General features: G+C 38.1%; 1 protein-coding gene across 2 annotated transcripts in view; it reads right to left on the bottom strand.

Moving 5' to 3' along the window:
• Positions 1 to 2119: 2119 nt before the first annotated feature.
• Pth2r (parathyroid hormone 2 receptor) overlaps positions 2120 to 25557 on the bottom strand; it is a 101886-nt gene continuing 78448 nt past the window's right edge. For both annotated transcript variants that reach the window (XM_040294814.2, XM_021721272.3), the window contains 4 exons: positions 14737 to 14831; positions 7475 to 7613; positions 5894 to 5935; positions 2120 to 3501 (listed from right to left, as the gene is read on the bottom strand). In XM_040294814.2, coding sequence (XP_040150748.2) covers positions 3109 to 3501; positions 5894 to 5935; positions 7475 to 7613; positions 14737 to 14831 — 669 coding nt within the window. In that variant the 3' untranslated portion in view covers positions 2120 to 3108. The remainder of the gene's footprint in view (positions 3502 to 5893; positions 5936 to 7474; positions 7614 to 14736; positions 14832 to 25557) is intronic.

Genomic DNA, 25557 nt, shown 5'->3' with positions numbered 1-25557 from the left:
ATTTTATTAGAAAAAAATAAAAACTACATAGGCTGCCACTCCTCAAGAATATTTTTTAAAACCATTGCTTATTTCTATGCAAGTTCATCACCTACATTAAGAGACACATGTCAAATGTGTCCAAAACCCAGGAATGTGATGGAAATAAATGGACAAGTCTAAGTAAACACTGGGCCAATGTCGGCCTTGCCCTGTCTGAAGAGGCTGCTAGCCAATTCTAACCTCCACTCTCAGGAGATCCTCTGGCACTTTAATTATTCAGAGATTATGTGGTATCATACAAATTTTAGATGCTGGCAACTAAATAATGTTTTCAAACTTCTTGGATGAGCAAATAAAGCATAGGTATGAAGCAAAGTTACTTTATGAGCCAGTAGTTTGTGACTTTGCATCTAGATCAGCCACTCATTTGTAACTGCCCAGTATTTTACCTGATGAAAAGGCTGACTATTTGAATACAAGCACCTTGAAAAACTGGACAGATAAGTGCACACTTAGACGAGACAAAGAGTCCTCACAATTCAGGGGTTCTTTGTTCCTAGAGGGAATAAGTTGTACCTCATTCTCTATTTTAGCCTCAGCACAGAGCAGAGTATCTGTCACATCATAGATTCTAAGTGTTTCTTGAATCAGTGAATAAGTAAAATTGAAGAGAACCTTGGAAAGTCTGAAGGTTCTACGCACAGCTGTTAAAAATGTAAAGAAGTAGTGATCTAGCTTTAGAATTTGGAGTTGACTCAGAAGCAATAACTTGGTATTTTCCTTATCATCAAAATGTCTCTATTATAACAATTCCTTATAATACTACAATGACCATTGGGGACTTTTATAGTATAAGGAGACAAAAAATAATAATTTGAAATAATAATAAACAATTACCTAATCTTACTATCTATACGAAATGTTCATGTTAGAAAATATTTTAACATATGACTTCTCTTATTCATCAGAACATTTCTTGGAAGTGGACTAATACTATCTTCTTTTATTTTTGTGGATACTGGGGATTGAACTCAGGGGCACCCAACCACTGAGCCACATCCCCACCCCTATTTTGTATTTTATTTAGAGACAGGGTCTCACTGAGTTGCTTAACGCCTCACAGTTGCTGAGGCTGGCTTTGAACTCATAATCCTCCTGTCTCACTCAACCTCTCAAGCTGCTGGGATTACAGACATGCTCCACTGCACCTAGCTCTATCTTCATTTTTTTAAAATGGTGAAATTGAATTATAAAAGAAGTTAAGCAGTTTTATTAAAACTTGCAGAAAATTATCAAAGAGCTGAACTTAATCTCTGACTCAGCTCATGACGGACGGTTTCCTCCTGACTAGGGTGTGACAACATAGAATTGAATCAGATGAATTAAATACCCACAATAGCACCTTCATAAACAGGAAGGGAAGTAAATGACCTATACTATAGCACAGAGAATGAAGAAGGAAAATGCATGGAAAAGAAGTAGAGTATTTTCAAAAAGGTATGTAGACATCAGAGCACTATTATGACACTATTGCAAATTGGTTAAATCATTCCGTAGAACAGATGAGACATTCTGCTGCAACTGTGTCATTTTGCCTGGGTATATGTTGCTGTGATCCTTTTCATTTCCTATATGTGTTTCATAAGGGGACAGAAATTTCATGAGGGAACGGAAGCTAAAATATATTACAAGTTCCTATAACACTCTCTACCCAGAAGGCATATGTTAAATTATTTGGTTGGCCAATTAGCTACATATATATTGGTGACAGTATAGTACAATGGCTATAAGCACCTGAGACTTGGAGTGAATGAAGCTGTCACTGACTAGTTAGGTAACTCTGAGCAAGTTGCTCTACTCTGGGAGTCGTCTGTGGAAATGATGACAGTGGTAAGACTTATTCCTAAGTTTGTAGTGAAGATCAACCAGGTTGAAGTTGTAAAAACCTAACAGGATGTCTGCTTCATGGCATGCACTCCAAAAAACATTTTCATAACTTCCATGCTTATTGACATTTCAAGCTCGGTAAAGCACAAGAGCTAAATACTAATGACTGCAGACCTGGAGAAGAAAAGTTTGGTTAGTTCTCAAAAATGCTGTGAGAGGATGAAAAGAAATTTTTTGAAGGGACCCAAAATGCATTTTTAAAACAAACTTTTAATTTATCCAAAATGCCACCTGTAATAGAAGAAAAAATAAAAAGATACAGATGCAGTGTAATTTACTAACATAAGTAAGTACAAACAAAACCAGTTTGCAGACCCAAGTTTACAGATGAGCAAAACCCTTGATATGTTGTGGTTTACAAAGAAAGAGGAGGGAAGGCCTGAGGTTTGGCTGGTCATGAGGAGCATATTCAAAAGAAGGGAATGTGAAATATTCATTTTGGGACAACTTCCCTTGTTTCTAGGAAAGAATCATCATAACTGTTATAAATTTATTATTTGGCCCATGTCCAGCCAACTAAATTTCCAGTGCATACATGTTCTTAGATCTTTAATCTTTCAACATGCGTTTTTCAGATCCTAGCTGCTCCCATGCACAGGCGGAACAAATGTAATGACAGAAGTACAATAAAGTGAGAAAGAGAAAAGAGAGTACTAATTTCTCACAAGGAAAATAATGATACACATCAAATGATCTCTATCATATTTAGGGTGATATTTATGAGAGAAAGCTAGTGCCAAGCAATTGAAACCTTTTCTATGTAAATGTAGCAGAAAAAATGAACAACTACAGGGCAAGTACCACACATTAATTTAGAAAAGAATTTGATGGCAAAACAAAGTAACTACCTCCCTGGCACTTCCTCTTTGTGCCCATGGGAGACACCTTACAGAGCCTGAAAGCATTAAGTAACACCTTAACCTGAACTTTTCAGCTCAGGCTCAGGCAGAGGAATTTTGTTGGGGGTTGTACCAGGGATCTAACTCAGGGCCACTCGGCCACTGAACCACATCCCCAGATCTATTTTGTATTTTATTTAGCGACAGGGTCTCACTGAGTTGCTTAGCAAGCCTCACTTTTTTGAGGTTGACCTTGAACTCATGATCCTCCTGCATCAGCCTCCTGAGCTGCTGGGATTATAGGCATGCACCACCATGCCCAGCTGCCACAATCGTTGACTCAGAAAACATCCTTGGTTTCTCCTTGGCGTACTTCCGTGACTAGACTAAATTCCATTGGCCTGGAAGACTCCGCTGGAATATCATCTGCCTGCCTCTCAATACCTTCCTTAGTCTCCTCTTGGATGCAGTGTGGCAGGCAGTCCTGGTCCGAGTTACTCCACACATAGCCAGGTAAAGTTACATGGCTGTCAGGCTGTTGGTTGGCTGTCTTGGCGGTTTTGCCAGAGAGGAGCACCAGGCGAGTGCTGGCAGCCACCTGGGAATGGCTGCTGGTGCTGTGAGTCACAGTGGTGAGCACGGAGCCGTATCTGTGGCTGCCACATGGTGGCGTCCTTTTCCAGTCCATGGACAGATTCCACCGACTCCACATCTTCTTCACCTCACCCTGAACCTGAACCACAGGAAACATGTATCAGAAACAAGAGACCCTGCAGTCTTGTTACAAGGATGTATGACTTGATTTCAATTATAATAATCATTATTGAGCTTCCTCTATGCACCTGGGACTTTACAGATACATTCCCTCTCAACCACAAAATAATCTTCAAGAGGGCTGGTGTTGTAACTCACAGGTAGGGCGCTTGCCTAGCGTGTGGGACACTGGGTTCAATCCTCAGCACCACATTAAAAAAAATAGAGGTATTGTGTCCATCTACGACTTTAAAAAAAATTTAAAAGATACAATGCTATTTTTAAAAAAATCTTCAGAATAGGAGCTATTTTTGGAGATGAGCAAACTGAGGTATAGGGAGAAATAAAGGACTTGTCCAAAATAGTATTTCACTAGAAGTTGCAATGCAGCTAATAGAAGTATCTGATTTGGAGAGGAAAGCAGACTTTTGTCTGGAAGACAAATAAGCTACAAATAGTGACACTGAAGGACTGCAGAACCCTTTGCACATGGCTACTCCATTCAAACCCCTGACCAAACTCTTGTAACTTCTAGCAGCACAGAGTCGGAGGACCCTGTGGATGATCACATCCCTGCTTAAAGTGCCTGCCTGAAAAAGCTTAATGCTGCCAGAAGATCTGCCCTGGCAAATACACCAGAAAACAGTCCCCTGACCTCTTAGAACATTTACTAACAAGGGCTCACAGTTGTAAATATGTAGTCCTGGCCTCTCAGAAGCCTCTCTCTGAAGGACCTGAGAACCACTCCTTCAAGTTGAAATCATCAAGAAGGATAAGGCCTCTGTCTCCCAGTCTCTGTGGGAGGATAAAACCCTGCCTTAGAGAACTGCAACCAGCAGGCACAGCTGGCCTATCACATCCACACTGGCCGATTTTACACTTTTTCATTCTCTGACTCCACTGAGCCTCTGAACACTCCTTTCCTCATTCTCCTTTTAAAATGCTCCCGCCCTAATTAGATGGAGTTCGGATCTTTCCCCTACTCTCAGTAGTTACTGAGTAAAATCTGTTTCCACCACTTTAATGACTCTCGACTGAGGAATGGCAGGGAGATCCTCAGCTTGGAGTGGGACTGCCACCCTCTCAATCTATAGGCAAAATGAAGAAAGAAAAATGAGGAAAGAAGGACATTCCATGGAAAATCAGTCACTGCAAACACATTCCCAGGAAGGCAGGGCTTTTGTTTCCATTTCTGCTACTGAAGATTCAATTGTCCTGCTACTGCCCATTTCCAGAGGAGCTTATTTGCAAATTCTAAGGGAAGCAGTAGAAAGGTGGCAAGCTGACATCAACTAAATCAACAACCTCCTATCTGTTCATCGTGGCCAAAAATAAGCACCTGATTTACTCCCCCTTCCTGCAAAATGAGGTACAAATGGTACAGAAGTAAATCTGGGGAATTAATGAATTGTTACTTAAGAGACTGACCTAGCATCCCACAATGTCCAAACCCCAAATGTGGTCAGAAGCATTAGCTGATCTATAGCAACTGGAAATATCTTTGCACTTCTGAAACTTGCAGCAAGTTGCAAATTTGAAAGAAGGTAGCAACTCATCCAACATGTTAAAAGTGAAAAGGTAAAATCTATCATTCAATGTGCTGACCTCTCCCTGGTCAACTCCCAGCTTGTAGTTTTAAAAAAATATTGAAGTATTTTAATGGATGTGCCCAAGAAACTTACATTTGAATTTTTGATAGAACTTGAAATGGAGTATGTTTCCGTATTTACTGGAATTTGAAGTTCACTGTCATGCAAATATCAACCTATACTCCAACAAGTTGCTTCTAATATGAGGGCTTGCAACTGAGTTGTCATTTCAAAATGCTTAGAAATAATTTACATCAATGCTTACCTTCTTGAAACAATGTATGATTAAATCACCTTCATTCCCCCTATCCATCTGTCTTATAAATCTTGGGAATCCTCCAAAGAGATTCAGCTCACATTGTGATAACCATTTTTAGGCTGCTCTGGTTTGAATGTATCCCCCACAAAGTACTTAGATTGCACACTTAATCTTCAAGAGAACAGTTTTCTTAGGTGGGGCCTAATAGAGACATTTAGGTCCTGAGGGCTCCACCCTCATGAATAGATGAATGCCAGTTAGGAAAGAGATTGAGGTTTTAAGTTTGATCCTTCCCAGTGCAATCTCTTGTCTCACTGCCTTGCACTGTGCAACGACACAGCAAGAACACTTCTGCCAGAGGGGGACCCCAACTTGGACTGTCCAGCTTTTAGAACTGTAAGAAATTTCTGTTCTTTTTAAATGATGCACTCTCAGGTATTCTGTTATAGCAACATACAATGGACTAAATTACAAGCTTATCTGGGGCTAGTTCTATTGACTTTTGGGGGTTCCTTCAGACCTACCTCTCCATTGCAGTAGCAGTAGATGATGGACACAAAGAAACCCTGCAAAACAAAGACACTGTTAGCCCACTGACAACTCAATTACTTTTTCTTAATGTTTCCAAACCCTTACTTTTACACTAAATTTATTACAATTCTCTCCTTGGTGTTAATTAACTAGATGGAATAACTAACTGAATACAATGCTCCAAGACAGCAAAAATCTGATTTCTTTTATTTTATTTATTTATTTATTTATTTATTTTTGGTATTGGGATTTAACCCAGAGGTACTTAACTGCTGAGCTACAGCTCCCCAGCCCATTTTTTATTCTTATTCTTTTTTATTTTGAGGTAGGGGCTTGCTAATTTGCTTAAGGCCTCGATAAGTTGCTGAGGTTGGCTTTGAACTTGCAATCCTCCTGCTTCAGTCTCCCAAGCCACTGGGATTACAGGCATGTACCACCACACCCAGCTATAACTGATTGCTATTAACTAGTTTCATCTATGTTGCCACTCAAGGATTACATCTTCCCATCCCCAGACTGGTAAAAGATAGGTATAGACTATGAATGCTAGAAACCAGAGACATAAAATAAAATATGATGAGAGTAAAAAGAATCTATTCATTTACTCAAAAATCTCTATTGAGCTTATACAGTGTGTTGGGATTGGCTCAGCAAGACAATGCAAATATAAACAAAACAGTTCCGGAAAAGAAGAAAGATGGACAAAACACAAACAAATAATCATATGAGGAAAACAAGATGATAAGCATTTGCAGATAAGATAAATAGTGTTAGAGAGACCAATAGGTATAGCAGATGAGGAACCAATATATAACTGAAGAGGTGACCTCTAAGTTTGTTTGAATGATAAGAACAAGAAACCATCTGTATGAAGCATTCCAGGCACAAAGAACAGCAAGTGTGAGCCTCTTGAGGAACAGAAGAGTGGCAATGATAGCACACTGGGGTGCCTACAACATCCTGGGCTACCTCACACCATCTCCATCCAGGCAGGACTGTGGATGCCAGAAAATTGCATTTCAACTTTAAATATGTGGATATTTCTGGCAAGTTAAGTACCATGGTCAAATTTATATATTTCAAGATTCTTCAGACTATTACGTATAGACTAGACGTAATAGGAGGTAGGAGGTGGCAAGGTGAAAAGTGATCAGCGCAAGGGATCATGGCCATCCTATTTCAAAGGAGATAAAACATGTAGTGGCAGACTCTTCCTCTTTTTTTACCTTTTAAACCTCCCCACCCGTTTTTTTCACTCTTCCCTGCCAGAGCCTTCTTTGGCTTCCCTTTATCTTCCACACACAAAAGCTCTGCAGGAGTTACATATTTTACAACAATATGCTTACTGATCTTGCTGCCTAGGCTTGTTCCTGTGAGAAACAGCTCCAGGGCTGCTTCTGCTGGGGTCAGGGAATTAACCAGACCTCTAGGATGGAAAACCACAAGTGCCATTGAACACTGCGCCCTGAAGGCCCCAGAAGACAGCACTTCAAAGCTTCACAGAGAGGGGTGGAGGAGGAGGTTGCATGGGAGCAGGAAAAGTGAAGGATAAGTGACTAGATGCCCCCCTTTACCTGGAAGGAGTTGAAGAAGAGCTCACAGTGCATGCGGATCTCCCACCAGAGCCCTGTGAAGGAGTGGGGCTGGCAGATGAACACGATGTAGTGCACTCCAAAGACCAGCACCAGGACCAGCGTGGACTTGGCAAGTTTCCTGAAAGACAGCAGCAAGCCTTTTTATTCATCAGCCTAGCGTTCTTTCAGCAGAGGCAGCTTGCTGGAAAAAAATTAAGCATTGTTAACAGAAGCCACCTGTCTTTGGATTCCACCACTCCTGCTAGGCCCCCCACCACCACCTTCCTTCTCTTCCTGTCAATTTTATACTAAATCAGGTAGTTGATTCTCACTTCCCATGATTAATATCTCCTAAATATCTCCACTCATTTCACTCTTCTTGATTACAGGAGGCTATTTTTACAAAGTTGTGAAGTGCTTGGCTTCTGTCCTCAGTCCTCTTATGTTTGAGATTTAAAGATGCAGATCTCCTCCATCCACTTTAACTGCCTTCATCTTCCTGGACAGGATTTGGATGCTTTGTTCATCTTAAAATCAACTACTCTTGAAGATATTTTGTATTTCTTTATGAGTGAATGCACTTATTTCCACCTGCCTCCTCAGAATACTCTCTGTCATACACTACTCTATCTTAAACTTTATTACCTATATAGTTCTATTTGTCTACTTTTTTTTTTTCTATCTTCAGACTAGGTGATTTCATGATATGATTTCCCTTAATGGGCTTGTCATACACATTTTCTTCTGTATTTAGAGGAATCCTTCCTGGGTTTTTCCAGGAGGATGGTGTGGTGGTTGATTGTAGGTTTTGACATGCTTGGATGAAGGGAAACCCTGAGAAGTGGCAGAGGATTCCCCAGGGTGTGTTTATGAAGGTGCTTGCAGGGGAGGCTGCAGGGGGCCATCTAGTCACTGGGGTCTTATCCTTGCTTTCCTGCTCCCATGCAACCTCCTCTTCCACCCCTCTCTGTGGCTTTGAAGTGCTGTGTGTCAGTGAACTGAGAGGGGAAGACCTGCCCTGAATGTGAGCAGGCCCCATCCTATCAGCTGGGGATGCAGATAGAACAAACAGGCAGAGGAAAGGTGAATTTGTCCTTTCTCTTCTGGACAGCTTTTTCTCCAGTAGTTGGACATGAAACTCCAGTTTCTCCAGCTGTTGTTCTCTGGCACTTGAACCAGCAGCCCCTTAGGTTTTCCAGACTTTGCCCTGGACTGAGGGTTCTATCATTTGCTCCCCTTGTTCTAAAGCTTTTGGACTTGAACTGAACCATGCTACTGGTGTCCCTGGTATTACAGCTTTCAGTAGCCTTGTCATTGGATCTCTCAACCTCCATTATCATGTGTGCCAACTCCCCCCCCCAAAACCCCCTCTAGTATATCTCTATCTATCTACCTACCTACCTACCTACCACCTACCTATCTATCTGTATCTATCCTATGGGTTCTGTCTCCCTGGAGAATCCTCAACAAATACAGATGGTCTTACTCTAAATGTCTCTTGATGACCCTACCTCTTGTTATTTATGTCCTTGTCAGTCCCTTCTTCCTGATGTGGGCAGGACCAGCAACATGCTTCTAACCAACAGACTTTAACAAAGATAAGAGGATGCCACATGTGTGATTATGTTGCATAAGACTTAACTTTCCTCTTCCTAGCAGACTCTCTCTCTCTCTCTTGCTTCCTCAGTGAAGGATGCTGCCGCATTGTGAATTGCTGTCGGGAGGCCCAAGTGGTGATAAAAGGTGGCATCTAACAATATCCAGCAAGTAACTGAATCCTACTAACAGTCATGTGAACGTCCCCAGTCCAACCCTGACACAGCCCCAACTGGCCTCTCAACTGCAGCCTTGAAAGAGACTGAAGTGGAGGACCTAGGCCTGGATTCCTGAGCTACAGAAACAGAAATGGCAAGTATATTTTTTAAGCCACTTTGTGTGGTCACTAATTATGCAGCCATAGCTAGTTAGCACATCCAAGTGTACCACTTTCTGGTTGTTGGTTGGTTTTGTTTTGTTTGCACTTTTTACCCAAGAAATTGCCAAATGTGTCTTCATTCTTACTTGTTTTTCATATTGCCCTCTTTCTCTGTGAATCATTTATACCTAATAACCTCAACCTTCCTCTGTTCTCACTAGTCTTGTGTCCAGCTGCTTTATCTATTGATTTAATTTTCTTCTTGGAAAAAGAAATTATTTAGGTAAGTTGAGGCCACACTGGACTAAGACTAAAGAGAACTGAATTCAGATTCTAGACTTTCTAAATACCCATGCTGACAGTGGTACAGTTTCCTCATCTCTGCAATGACAGAATAGGGTACAGAAGTCCACAGAGCTCTAATATTATGATGCTTTACCAGGGATCATCATTCACACACATGTATACTTTTCTATCACATCCTTCTTACCACTCTTATAGAAGATGAAGAGTCTCACAAAATCATATAGTAATACCTATTGAGATGTCTAGAGTTGCACATTTGCTCCACCTCATTCTCTGTCGTCTGTCTTCTCTCTCAGGAGTGCATGGACCACATGTTCCTCTAGGCTCAGTGCCATCCACCTGTCCCTAAGGCCCCTGGTTTCCTCTGCTGCTCCTAGTGCAAATACCTCATACCTTGCATTACCTACAGTCCATTCAATTTGAAAATTCTACATTAAGTCCATTTAATTCAAGACATCCCTGAGAAGCAATGGGTTTCTCTGACCTTTAGCTTTCAGAGATCTTTGCATGTGCTTGTCTTCCTGAACCTGAACCATAAACCCTGTCTTCCCATCGTGACAAGACTATAGGACACTTTGAATACCTGCAAGCCATTTTAACTCCAGCTAATCATATACAAAGTGACAATATCAAATTTACTTGCAGAAGCGTAAAAGTTTTGTCTAACATCACTCGGAAAAGAAAATTATATTTCCCTCTTCAAGAGGAAGAGTAAATCCCCCTGGGAATTGTTCTCAAAATCAAGCTAACTCTGTTCTTACTATGTGTGGCTAAGAGCCCAAAACTAGATTAAAACAAAAAATAGAGAAAAGCAATAGATTGTGAAATGGTCTCAAGCATCAAAGTTTAGGAAAGTTGCATTAGGCAACAGAATAAAGGAAATACCCTTTTACCTGAATCCTCTGGATTTTTCCATCTTTGTCTGACTTTTTTTTAATCTCTGTGTAGAGCTAAAAGTTGATATGCAGAAAATTGATAGTAATTATATTTGTTTTCTATTGCTATATAATAAATTACCACAAAACTACTGCCTTAAAGCAATACCCATTTATTATTGCTCTGTTTCTATGTAGTACCGGGAGTTCAGGCATGGTATACTTGAGTCTTGTGCTCAGGGTCTCTCGAGGTTGAAATCACAGCGTCATCCAGAGCTGCACTCTCCTCTGGACCTCAGGGTTCTCTTGTACACTCATTTAGATTTCTAGAAGACCTTCTTTTATTACAATGGTAGAGAGGTCTGCTGGCTGCAAACAGGGTCACTCGATTCCTACAGGCTGCCCTCAGGTCCTGGTCACAGGCTCTCACAGCATGTCAGATTACTTCTTTAAAGCCAACAGGAGAATCTCTCCAGGCTTCCAGAGTGGAATCTATATAACACATCAGAGAAGTGACTAGCCCACCTCCTTTGTCATACAATGTAACCTAACTAAGGGGAGAGCAACTGTCTCATCAAGAGTCTTGCCCAAACTCCAGGTGAGTTCAGGGACAGTAATTTTACAAGGCATGTACACCTGAGGCTAGGAATCTTAGGAGCCACCTTAGAAACCAGTCTACCACAGAAATGCAAAGGATGCCTGAGAAGGTCACTAACTGTGTAGCTCTGTAGTTACTGACAAGTTTTTCTGGTGTGCATCCATTTGTAAATTCATTTCAGCATCCATTATCTGACTCTATCTTCTCTGTTGAACCATTTGCAATATTATACCACTTCCCTCATTGATGAATGAGTTAAATATTTAAAGTGTGTTTATTTATCTCTGTGTAAACTGTGATCACATCCTCTTTTGGAATGTATTCTGCAATGGAAATGAATGAATTAAAGCAGGGGTATGTGCCAAGCAAATGTACACACATCATCATCTGTCTGTTCACATTAAGATCGGGCATCCAGCAATTCTGGACACTAATATTTTTTTTCAGTGTCCATCTGGTCACCCGTGCACACTGTACATCTTCATGGCTTGGCTATCTGCAAAGGCACAGCTGTCTAATGAGATGATTTAGGGATGATTCACTAATGGTGGTCTTCTGGCTTGCTGGAAATGGGTTATGGTCTGTGTCCACAGGGAAAGACACAAGAAGAAAACAAAGGAGTCAAATGGTTTTTGAGAACTCAGTGTACTGCCTAGAAAATAGATGCCCTTTTTTTTGTGCTATCAATTCCTAAGTGATGTCTCCCCAATGAAGTGCTCTGGAAAAATCTTTACGTGTCTTTAGACAATCACATTTTCCTTAAGAAAGAAAGAAGGAAGGAAGGAAAGAAAGGAAGGAAGGAAAGAAGGAAGGAAGGAAGAGAACAATACTAATTTTCTTGATCCTTCCTGGTTTTTAATTAATTTTTGTTCTCTTTCTGTGCACATAGCATCTCATAGATACATGCCTACTGGTACCTTTCTCCTTTAAGAGGGAGATTAAATTAATGTCTCCCTTTCTCTCTCCCTTCTTACCCTCCTTTTCTCCCTCCCACTAGGTTGTGGTTTCAAGGAGGTCACACCATGTCCCTATTGCATCTGGCGCTGGTTGCATCATGTTATTCTGACAGCATCCATGTGACAGAGCTATCATTACCCCCTTTCCAGGACAGGTTAGAGGTTCAGAGAGAAGTACTCACCCAGATTGTACAGTAAGTGATGATTCAGTCTTAAAACCTGTCCTCTTTACTATCATTGTGCATGTAAGTATTGGTTGAATTTATTCTAAAAACAATAAACATGAAATATGATTTTTGTTTGTCATTGAGTGGAAAAATCAAATTAACCAAAATATTGAAATATTCTTTCTCATTAGTCTTGCATATGTAATATTTCATAGTTCAAATGTTTTTCCAATCCCGGGCAACTTTTCTTACTTTGCAAAGGAATCAAATTGTGATTTAAAAAGGGAAAAAAAATGTAAGAATTTGCCATTAAATCTGAGAGATTAATTTTCTTCACGTCAATCTTGTTTTAAATAACTGTAAACTATACACAGTATGTCATCACGGGGGGGGGAACTCAGAGAAAGATATATGAGTCCTCTCTCAATTATTTCTGCAACTACATGTGAATCTATGATTATCTTAAAATGAAGTTATTTTAAAAACTGATTGTATTCATTCATTTCCATTTTAATCCACTTTATCAACAAAGGAGTCTTAGGTACTTTTCAAAAGTCTTTTTAAAAAGAATGTGTGTAAAGGATGTGTGTAACCACATCCTCACCTGGAGAGGATCTTAGCTCTAAGGTGTTTTTTAGTCTTTCACAGTATTATGCATTGAAATGTGCTGTTTTACATGTCATCACTGGACACTTTATATTTTGTATTTTTTTATTTTATCAAGAATAGTTGAACATTTGTTAGAGAAAGCTAATAACAAAATGAAATATGTTTTTAAAGTACAAAAATGAATTAATATAAATTTAAATACTCAACAACTGTGGATATAAATTTAAATACCAAAAAACCTCATTGAGACAGGGACACAAATTTCATTTTTTTAAATCTACTTAAAAGGTGAAACTTGACAATCTAAGGCCTCAGAAACTGAATACTGAATTGATTTTCCAAATTGCTGCCAAGTAGTTTTCCATATTTTTTCCTCAAAAAAGAAAGTTTTCTTTTTCTACTACATTTTATATGTGGTTTAACTCTGGACATTATTAAGATTATTAAATATGTTTCAGCTATGAAAAAAAAGATCTATATAGCTGAAAATAAACTTTCCCTGACTTCTATTAGTCATTAACAACTTCAAACTTTAAAAACTTCTTAACACCAGATTACTAAAAACTTATTCTGAATTCTGAATAGTAGTTAAATTATTCTTCTCAATTATTCTGAGAAATAATTTTCCCATGAATTAACTCTAAATATTTTCTTTTCAATTAATATTAAAGATAAGCCAATCTTTGTTCCCTTCAGTTTCTCAAATAGCTTGGGTAATTTTTTTTCCTAAGAACACAAGCTCACAACATTCAGAACTATAGAATTATCAGCTTATATTCAGAACTAAAGAAATAAGTAGTTTCCAAATACCATTGCACATTTTTAGTTTATGAAGATTGAAAGGCTATTAATACCTTCCATTGTTCTAGCATCCTTTAGCCCCTGCCTTCACCAATGGAACCTAACACATGACAAAATAGTATAGCCCAGGTTCTTTGCTATAAACTCTTATACACAACTTATATTACAATACCACCATTTGCAGCACTGTAAATATCTGGGGCTGGGAGCTGGTGGTTAGTCCAAACCACGCATCCTGTCTAGACTCCAGGTCATACCTGCAGTCATTGCTGCTCAGCAACAAATGCTGCCTAAATATAATCAGCAAAGGGCTTAAAGAACATAAGTGAAAGAGAATCAAAATGTTGACCATGGTTTATTCCTTTTTGTAACTGAGATAACACTCCATAACAACCTGAGGCAGAAAGAAATAGTTACCTTTTTAGGAATCGAAAAGACTAATCCACATCCACCTGGTTATGTGCATTTTTAGTTGGATAGAGGTCACTATTACTCAGAATATCCAAAATGATCATTGGGAGAAATGGACATACTCCTAAGATAGTTTGACGTGATTCTTATTAATCCTCAATTTTCTCTTTTTTTTTTTTTTATGAAAGGCTAAACAACGGACCTCCTTTAATCAGGACATTCGAAAGTTCTTGAAAGTTTATATTGGTAGGTGCCAATTCAATAAAAGGATTGGACACAAAACAAGAAGTCTTCTTTCTTGATTATTGCCAGTTATGACACATTTTTAAATGCAGACAAAATTCTCTAAATCATCAATAAGAGATTGTCCAAGAGTTCATGTGATTTATAGAAAAATACCAACCTACTAAAAACTGATTAAAAATATACTTAAAATTTAAGCATGAAGGAAGGTTTGGGATTATTTACATGTTGAAAATATGCATATATCTAAAATTACATAAATGAGACACAAACACACATTGATAAATTTAATCCCTTAAATACATTTCCAATCAATTGATATTTGTTTTTTTAAATAGTAACTAAAATATTTCCTCTGATAGAGACCTGTTCTGGAGTTACCTGTATTGTTTTCTCATGTCATGCCCGACTGCATTGGTCTCCCAAATTTTAGTAGCCAGAACTCTAACAGTGTTCAGAAACAGAATAAAATTAAGCTGAAAGAGAAAGTAACATTATGAAGAATTATTAAATTAGTCATCAACATTTTTATAGAAATGTACATAAAATTGAACCTCTTTGTATGCAAAGACTAAAATTTACCCATTCCATAAACATAAATGAGCCTGCGACAAGACATTGGAAGGTTAGTGATTCTTGATTTGCCTTCATAAAACCACAAAGAAAAATACAAAGAAAAATAAAAAGTTTCAACAGTACTAGAAACCACAAATTCCAGAAAGGAATCTGCCAGGATCCAATTTCTAATTCCTAAACCAAAGTTCAAACTATGTTCTGTGGCAAATTGGTAGAAAAACAACAACAACAAATTATTTTATTATAAATGTGATTGCCCCTTTTAATGAATTAATACTTAGCTTCTGTCTCTAGGGTTATTTTGAGGATACTGTCTCTCCTATAATGTATGCAAAGCAATGGGGAATGTATATTAAAGTTTAAAACAAGAAGAAGAAGGAAAGGTCACAGGTCTAGAAAAACAAATTAGATTTGAAATGTTATGGGTGCTGAGCACTAATAGAAACAAGCAAGTTCTGTCTTCAAAAAAGAGAAACAGGGCTTTGAGATTGGTGAAGAGATCCAACAGGAAGAAGAAAAGGTCTCCACATCAAGGGTCATAAAGAGATGGAAGCCTGAACCCCTTGGGTCCCTTCATTCAGGGAGGTGGCTAATGTCCAGAAAGTGCTAGTCTTAGGAATAATGAGAATGTAGCTTGCCCAGAGTAGTCATTGCATCAACACCAGAGCAGGGGACAGGAAAGAGGACCATCAAGTTCTGCATACATGAGATAGGCCGTGTTGCAGAGACATTTCTCAATTGTTTCTGGAATTTGGAGAATTTGGCTATTGGGTGATTCATATGCTTCAGTCTCCAAGTCAGCTGACTGCATCAGCCCTGAGCCCCCTGCAACCCTGTTTGCTATCACCCTACCATTGACAGCCCTGTAGGCACCTGTCCATAATTTCAGCTTTCTATACAAATGGTGATGGGGGTTGGGGGGTGAGTTAATGGAAGGATGTTTCCAAATTAATCATAACTGCCATTTCTTGAATTCTCTAAAACTTCACATGAACCTGGAGCACTTTCATTATGTCCATTTATTATGGATGAAAAAACTCCAGTTCAAAGAGATGAGCTGATTTGACCTGGGCTACCCAGCTACCAACTGGAATTTGAACCGGGTCTGTGTGAGTTCAAACAGTGAATTCTCAACCACAATCTCCTATTTCCTTTTCAGGTGGATAAAAAGATGCAAACCATGAGACTTGAGGATTTCCATCTTCACCCACTACCACAACCTGTTCACAGACACAAACTTTATCAAAAAGAAGGTAAGAAGTTGTTTATCACATGGGTGCTACTTTATGAATACTAAATTTATTACAGGCACCATTAATTTCTCTCTCCCCAAGACAAACAGTTCCCTGTTGGTGCAGGATGGCTGGAGTGAAGACATTGGGAAGGGCTAAGGAGGAAGTGTGTACAGGACTAAGTGTTAGGAACTGAAGCTGGAAGAACTGTGAAAACAATGCCAGCTATGGACTGTAATTCCCTCTTCCTTGAAAAGAAAGAATAATAAATGCTTCTTCAATAGGCCAACCTTCAGCCCCACCATATTTTTTATATTGGTGCTTTATAATTATACATAATGGTGGGATTTGTTGTTAAATACTTGTATGTGCACATGACATAACGATATAATTTGATTATTTTTTCCCAGTATTTCCTCTTTCTTTTCCCTCCTCCCTTCCCTAGTCCCCTTTCTCTGTTCTATTGGTCTTTGGTCTGTTTCATGAGATCCCTTCCCACTTTTTTTTTCTTTTTCCTTTTTTTTTTTTTTTGTCTCTAGTTAGCTCCCCCATATTTAAAATGCCCAGAACAGAGGGCGCTGTCCTCAGATGAGTCAACCACACATAAATACTGCAACCCACAAGAAAGCTGACTGGAAGAAATACACACCAACTCATCCATCCGTTTAATAACGGAGAAGATACATTTAAGGACATCCAAATGAATTATGGAAAGAATTAAGGATTAGGGAGAACTAAGATTGAATAGAACTTGCTGCCTCAAAAGATTGGGAAACAAGCCTGTAATCCCAGTGGCTCAGGAGGCTGAGACAGGAGGATCTAAAGTTCAAAGCCAGCCTCAGCAAAAGTGAGGCACTAAGCAACTCAGTGAGACTCTATCTCTAAATAAAATACAAAATAGGGCTGGGGGATGTGGCTTAGTGGTTGAGTGCTCCTGAGTTCAATCCCGAGTACCACCCCCAGCAAAAAAAAAAAAAAAAAAGATTGGGAAACAAAACGCAGATATATTGATGCATGTAACAATTATTTAGATGAAATTATTCTGAATAATTTAGTAAAACACAGAATGTAGAGTAATTATAAATTAAGTTATTAACTACTTAATATTCTAAATGCTTTATATGAATTGACTATTCTTCACACAGCTCTATAAGACATGCATATTATTGTCCTTGTTTGACAGATGAGGTATCTGAGGCACAGATTGGTTACACAAATAACACAGAACAACAAAGCTAGAGTCCTAGTGCAGTCCCTGCAGCCTGGATCCACAGACTGTATTTTTAGCCACTATACATTTTTCTGCCCATCAAATGAGTGGACTTAATAGAGTATTAAAACAGAGACACATTTTTTTAAGAGTAGAATAGATTAACAAAAGATTGTAAAGAAATGTAGCCAAGGTTTGAAATCCATATTTAGAACAACAGTAGACCCAACAGAGCAGGAAATAGATCCCACGATTAAGAAGATTCCCAGAGAGTCCTCTCAGACTTGAGTGATAAGAGAGGACACGGAACTGAGAGCCAACAGGCAGAGTATTCTCTTTCTTAAGAAAAGATCATGAAAAATAGAATCAATCAATAAAGACACAAGAGAAATTCTAAAGAAAGACAAGAGTCTGCATATGGAAAAGTAACATATGGAGTAGGAGAACTTATAGGAAACAAGACCAAGAGGAGGAGACTACTCGTTGTATTATTATTATTATTATTACTATTATTATCTACAATAATAGATAAATTTATTATTATCATTATTATAAGAGAAAACCATTCGGAATGCCCTTGCCTATCTCATGTAAACCTTCTTAGAGGTCAAATTTTGCTTGACAAACTATGTCAAGCAAAGTACAGATACAGAAAACAAAACCAAAAAAGAATAAAATGACTGCTAATAAGCATTAAAGCCAGTAACACAAAGAATGAGTGTTTTGTAAATCGGGCTTTTAAATAATGCAAATATAGAAATGGGATTCTTTCTCAGAGATTTATATAAATTTAAAGATTTGTTCCAAGTGAACCACAAATGAATTAAAATAGAGAATGCAAAATTTCAGCCACGAAATCTCTGGCTCCTCCAACTATCCTTCTGCTGAGACTTTGCCCCAAGTTCCCCGCCTAGGCTCCTCCACACTCCTCCCCTCACTCATATTCATCAGATCAGCTTATTCCAGGCCTCTTGCTGAATGTCACTCTGTGTCAGCAGCTATTCCCGAGACTCCAGCCCCAGCAAAGCATGCCACCCATTTAAATGTCTACTTTACTGACGAAGTTTAAGTTATGTGAAGATAAATGGGCATCCAACTCCCCACCCTCTCATCTCCACTCTCTCAGAGTGCCTGCAGTGTTCTTGGTATTTAATTAAGATTTGTTAGATGAGCAAGTGAATAAATGAGTAAACAAGATATGCACACTCTAATATTGGGGAAAATCAGCATGTCCTCTTCCATGTAGATTTTAACCTGTAGGTATCTCTAAGAGAAAGAAATAAAAATTTAGGTATAAAAGAGCTGACTGTTACAAAAGGCCTACAAAATCATTGCTCTACATTTGAAAGTTTCATCTGGGTCTTTGGATACATGCTGGGGAGGGCCAAGTCTCCCCAGTTCAGATTCTTCCCTTCAGGGGAGGAGATTCAACTGATATGCATTTCCTTTCTCTCCCCCTTGCTTTCTGCAGAAAAGATGGACTGAATCATTTGGTGAGTGAATGTGGGAAGGGGTACTAAGTTTGTTTGAGGCAGCTCATCCTTCTGTCTTGGGAGCTTGCAGTGAGACCACTCCAGCATCTCCCAGGATCAGAGCCTCTCTCACTCCCAGCATCCTGTACCTGGGGGGTGATCCTCATGAATTAGGGGGAGCCCAGCCGCCAACTGCAAGAGGGTTTTGTGTTGGTTCTCCTTTCCCCCTTTGCTGTATAACTAGACTCGTTTAAAATCAGGGCAGCAAAGACAGATGCAATGTGTTAGTGCCGCTCAGAGACACTGAATACATCTCATCTATTCACCTCCAAGTTTTTCAAAATCATGAACATAAGAAATGTTTTTGCTTTGTTTATATGCATATTAGTACTAAATATTGAACTGAACATTTAAATGTAGGTGAGAAATTCTCTGATCTTTATTAAGCACTATAATTAATTATCTATGAGACAGGTATAAAAACAAAATACGAGTTGGAATTCATATGACAACTTAGGACGACATCTATGGTAAGTCTTAAGAACTTTCATTTGAAGTTCTATTTCTGCCTCATTTAGGGTTCTGGAAGGGAGATTTTTCTCTTGGTAAAAAAAAAAAAATCATTTGGTGTTTGCAATTCTGTCAAAGATTAGAGGTTAATTTCTATCCATTGTTCTTAAAAGTTCTTCTCTACCTATCATCCCTGTCCTCCCTATCCCTTGTTTTTGGAGTGTGAGCCTCCTTTAATCACAACTGGGGAAAAATGAATCATGAACAACAGAGAGGAGCTGGAACCTTTTGTGTCTGCTTCTTTTCATATCTTAAAAAAAAAAAGCACTGGATGTGATATTTTTAAAACTTATCACTTCAAATTTTTCCAAAGGCTTTTATGAGAGGTACCATCTTATTCCTTCTGCCAGAATTCTCTGAGATATCCTTTGACAGGTGTGTGGAACAAAACATATTTTGAGAGGGAAAAGAAAAGAAAATCTGGCGCTGTCTATTTAATGTGCTCTAAGTATTATGCAGCCTCCTCAAGAGTCACTGCTTGGTTAGTCATTCCAACTAGATCATTGCTCACACACTGAGCAAGGGCTGTGACAAATACCAGGGACTATTTGTTGAACACAGAGATTAGTTCTTAGCTTGGATTCACAATGGTGCTTGTGAAGCACACATCTAAAATCATGCAAATACATGCCACTAAAAAGTGGCTCGAAAGAGAGATTGTCCGAAAAGCGATCTGTAATTTCGCGACACTCACTGCTATAATGTCAACTATCAGTTTCCATGGTTGCATCAATTCTCTGTGGGGTTAAAGGTCAAAACTATCGGCAATGATGTTGTCAGATTAACATCAGGCAAAATATCCCCAAGTGTTCTCCAGCTCGAGTCTTCTTTGATTCTATGACTTGTTTTTGAGCAGTTACCAGAAAACAAACTACTGCCTGCAGAAAAACAAGCATCTAAATTCAAATGTCTCAGTGAATAACTGACCCTGAGTTCCATTTTCAGCTTTTGGTTCCTTTTTTAAATGCCAGATGGGGGTTGCTCAAAGACTTGAATTTTAGATTTTCTATTTTGTTACTACCATTCCATAAATACTGCTTAACTGTATCAACTATAAGAAAAATGATCCTGGAAGACTTTTCTGTCCTTCTGGTATAAAAGACATGTTATTAAATTAAGTATACATAAACATTTTTATTGATGGTAATGTTTACCTTTTCTTGATTCCTTAAAAAATCTTTTTCCTTATTGCATATTCACATTTCTATTCAGCTAAGATGAAGCAACACATGGCACAAGGAAATTGAGGCTTCATGTCTTCTCCAAAGGAACAGTTTTAATGAACTGATTGAACTCCATGAAAACAGTAAAATCCATGGACTGTGGTCACAAGCTACTGCAGTATTTGTGCCTCTTAGTTACTCCCATTAGCAGATTACAGTGGTTTGTGGTTGTCTCCATTTTAATGAAACTCTGTAAGCCCTGTCTCTTTCTCCAGAAGGCTGCATCAAGAGTACAATCCCTCACATAGAAATATCAAAATATCATAATTGATGTCAGAGTCAACCAGATAGGACCATGCACTTAAAGGTGAGTAATCACTTTCTCTCTTAACAGATACCACTTCTCCAAACAAGTTCATCTGATCTGTCCACCAGAATTTTCTTTTCAAAACTCAAATCCAGTCAAATCTGCTTTAAATATCTTCATGCCTCACCATAATTTTAAGGAAAACTCCAATGTACTTAGCCTGGAATAGAAATCCCATCACGATTCCACTTCCATCCAACTTACAGTCAGATCTCCCACATTTTCTGCAGACGCACCTCGTTCCACAGGAAACAGGGCCCTTCTATTTATACCTGGGCAGATATTAATCTCTAGGCTGGGAAACCCTTCTCTACTCTGTCCCTTGGGTGATTTCTACTTTTCTTTTGTACTTTTCATTCAGATTTCACCTACTTGATGTTTCCTTTTCGAAGTCCTCCCCTTATTCGTAACTTTATGATTGACATAGACAGACTTCAACAAGACTGTATACACCCCCATTTCCGTCATTACCAAACCTGCTATCCTCATGCTACTTCTACTGGTATTAGTTGTTGCTGCTACAGGCTTCTATTAATTGAATGCTTCTCATAGGCTACACTAAGCACTTTCATTATCTTATTTAGTCCCCATAATAAGCCTCTGAAGTCAACATTAGAATATCTAATTTCCTTTTTAGAAAGCAAAAGCTATGAAGGGCTAAATCACAGCAAAGTCAGCTTCTAAGAATTAGAACTAGAATTCATACAGTTGCTCACACTTTGAAACAGTCTACACAAACTATTATGAGCTGTACCTCTTTCAATAATAAACTGTATGACCTTGGACATAAATTTTATTGCTGTAGACTAATAAGTTTAGTGAAACTCAACAAAATCTAACATTCCTAAAGTTCCAAAGCCCTGTGATTCTAAGTCAAATACTTCTCTGTGTAAGAGTATTCCAGTCATAGTGACAACTGTAACATTATTGATATACTCATTTTAGTTAAGGAAATTCATTTTGTGAAGGAAACTACATGTTAAATGATAGTAGGTAAGTACCTTCTATAATGGCAAATGTTTCAGACTTTTGGCATGATTATAAAATATAACTTCATAGGATCAAACTATAACTTCATAGGATCCACTAGAAGTAACCTTGTTAAATATATTTGTGCGTTTTTCATTTATTCAATGTTTCTGGGCACCAACAAGTAGCAGGCATTCTAGGAAAATTAAAAAAAAAAAAACCAGGAGATGTCCCTGTCCTAGAAGAGCACATGAGGAGACAGAGGCAATAACTAAAATGTGATATAGTTCAATTTGATGGAGCCTGATCCCACAAAACACAACCTACATCCTACCACCATGGACACTTCCTGATTACAATGGTCAGATCTTTTAGAGAAATTTCAGGTTTTGTTGTTGAATAAATTTATCTAGTTCAGTGTTCTCCAAATGGATCACTTAGGATACCACCACTATGATTTTGTCATATCAATATTATTCACCCACTAATATTTACTAAATACCTTTCACTTGCATTAAATTATTAAAATTTAAATCCCATACCATTAACTACATAGGGGAGAAGCAAGAAGAGACAGCTGTAAAATCAATACAGTGAAAACAAAATGTCTTGTGGAACTTTATCTAGATTATGTTACCGGTCTTGCTGCCCCCATCCCCCTGAAAAAGATATAGGAACATATCTCAACATCATAAAAGCTATATATGCTAAGCCCCAGGCCAACATCATTCTAAATGTAGAAAAATTGAAAGCATTCCCTCTAAAATCTGGAATGAGACAGGGAAGCCCTCTTTCACCATTTCTATTTAACATAGTTCTTAAAACACTGGCCAGAGCAATCAGACAGATGAAAGAAATTAAAAGGATATAGATAGGTAAAGAAGAACTGAAATCAGCACTATTTGCTGATGATATGATTCTATACTTAGAAGATCCAAAAAATTCCACCAGAAAACTTCTAGAACTGGTAAATGAATTCAGCAAAGTAGCAGTATACAAAATCAAACCCATAAATCAAAGGCATTTCTGTATATCAGGGACAAATCCTCTCAAAGGGAAACAAGGAAAACAACCCCATTTATAACAGCCTCAAAAAATGAAATAAAATATTTGTCAATCAACATAATAAAAGAGTTGAAAGACCTATACAACAAAAACTACAGAACGCTAAAGAAAGAAATTAAAGAAGACCTTAGAAGATGGAAAGATCTCCCTTGTTCTTGGACAGGCAGAATTAATATTGTCAAAATGACCATACTACCAAAAACACTATACAGATTTAATCCAATTCCAATCAAAATCCCAGTGACATTCCTCATAGAAATAAAAAAGCAGTCATGAAATTCATCTAGAAAAATAAGAGACCCAGAATAGCTAAAGCAATCCTTAGCAAGGAGAGTGAAGCGGGTGGCATCACTATACCAGACCTCAAACTGTACTACAGAGCAATAGTAACAAAAACAGCATAATATTGGCACCAAAATAGACTGGTAGACCAATATTACAGAATAGAGGACACAGAGACTAACTCAGAAAATTATAGTTAACTTATATTTGACAAAGGTGCCAAGAACATGCACTGGAGAAAAGATAGCCTCTTCAACAAATGGTGCTGGGAAAATTGGAAATTCATATGCAACAAAATGAAATTAAACCCCCCTCTCTCACCATGCACAAAACTCAAAATTCAAAGTGGATCAAGGACATAGGAATTAAACCAGAGACAATGTATCTATTAGAAGAAAAAGTAGGCCTAAATATCCATCATGTCATGTTAGGTCCCAACTTCCTAAATAAGACTCCTATAGCACAAGAATTAATATCAAGAATCAATAAATGGGATAGATTCAAACTAAAAAGCTGCTTCTCAGCAAAAGAAACAATCAATGAGGTGAATAGAAAACCTACTAATTGAGAACAAATTCTTAACCACACACGTCAACTAGAACACTAATCTCTAGAATACATAAAGAAATAAAAAAAGTCACACCAAAAAAACAAATAACCCAATCAATAAATGGGCCAAGGAACTGAACAGACCCTTCTCAGAAGAGGATATACAATTAATCAAAAAATACATTAAAAATGTTCAACATCTCTAGCAATTAGAGAAATGCAAATCAAAACTACTCTATGATTTCATCTCACTCCAATCAGAATGACAGCTATTAAGAATGCAAACAACAACAAGTGTTGGCGAGGATGTGGGGGGAAAGGCACATTCATACATTGCTGGTGGGACTGCAAATTGGTGCAGCCAATATAGAAAGCAGTATGGACATGGAAATGAAGGGAGACCCTCATTGCTATACAAAATTACATATAAGAGGTTGTGAGGGGAATGGGAAAATAAACAAGGAGAGAAATGAATTACAGTAGATGGGGTAGAGAGAGAAGATGGGAGGGGAGAGGAGGGGGGATAGTAGGGGATAGGAAAGGTAGCAGAATACAACAATTACTAATTGGGCATTATGTAAAATTGTGGATGTGTAACCGACATGATTCTGCAATCTGTATTTGGGGTAAAATTGGGAGTTCATAACCCACTTCAATCTAATGTATGAAATATGATATGTCAAGAGCTTTGTAATGTTGTGAACAACCAATAAAAAAATAAAAAAATAAAAAAAAAAAAAAAAAAAAAAAAAAAAGAAAGCAGTATGGAGAATCATTGGAAAACTTGGAATGGAACCACCATTTGCCCCAGCTATCCCGCTCCTCAGTCTATACCCCAAGGACTTAAAAACAGCATACTACAGGGACACAGCCATATCAATGTTCATAGCAGCATAATTCACAATAGCTAAACTGTGGAACCAACCTAGATTCCCTTCATCAGATGAATGGATAAAAAATGTGGTACATATACACAATGGAATATTATTCAGCATTAGAGAATAAAATCATGATATTCACAGGTAAATGGATAGAGCTGGAGAATATAATGCTAAGTGAAATTAGCCAATCACAAAAAAACCAAATGGTGAAAAATTTCTCTGATTTAAGGATGCTGATTCATAATATGCTGGGTGGTGGGGAGGATTAAATAAATTCTAGATAGGGCAAAGGGGAGGGACGGGAAGAGAGGGGGCACAGGGGTAGAAAAGACAGTGGAATGCAAGGTCATCATTACCCTTAGTATGTGCATGAAGACACAAAGGATGTGACTCTACTTTGTATACAACCAGAAATATGAAAAATGTGCTCTATATGTAATATGAATTGTAATGCATCCTATTGTCATATATAACAAATTTTTAAGTAAAAATAAATAAATAAAAATATCACTATAGTCATTAAAAAAAAAGAGGAATAGTGCTTGCCCTATAGAACTGCTGTGAGAATTAAAAGAACTATTAGGTGAAGTGCTTGGCCCAGTGCCCACAGCAAGCTTCCAATAAGGTGTGTTCTTATTATCATCATACATTACCCAACCTGTCAGAGGTTCCATGAGCTCGAGGTAACTGCAGAACTCAAGATTTCTGATAAACTTATAATTATGTTGGCTGCTTTAAATGTATTTTAATTAAATGATAATATCTTAGCATTAGATTTTTTGTGTTAAATTTTCAGTATTAGGCATATGTAATTATCTTAATAAAAAAAACTTATCCTCTTGATATGACTTCTGATGGCTCAGACT

This window comes from Ictidomys tridecemlineatus, chromosome 7 (genome assembly GCF_052094955.1).
Source record: "Ictidomys tridecemlineatus isolate mIctTri1 chromosome 7, mIctTri1.hap1, whole genome shotgun sequence".
Taxonomy (NCBI): Eukaryota; Metazoa; Chordata; class Mammalia; order Rodentia; family Sciuridae; genus Ictidomys; species Ictidomys tridecemlineatus.
This window is presented reverse-complemented; position numbering and strand designations above follow the sequence as displayed.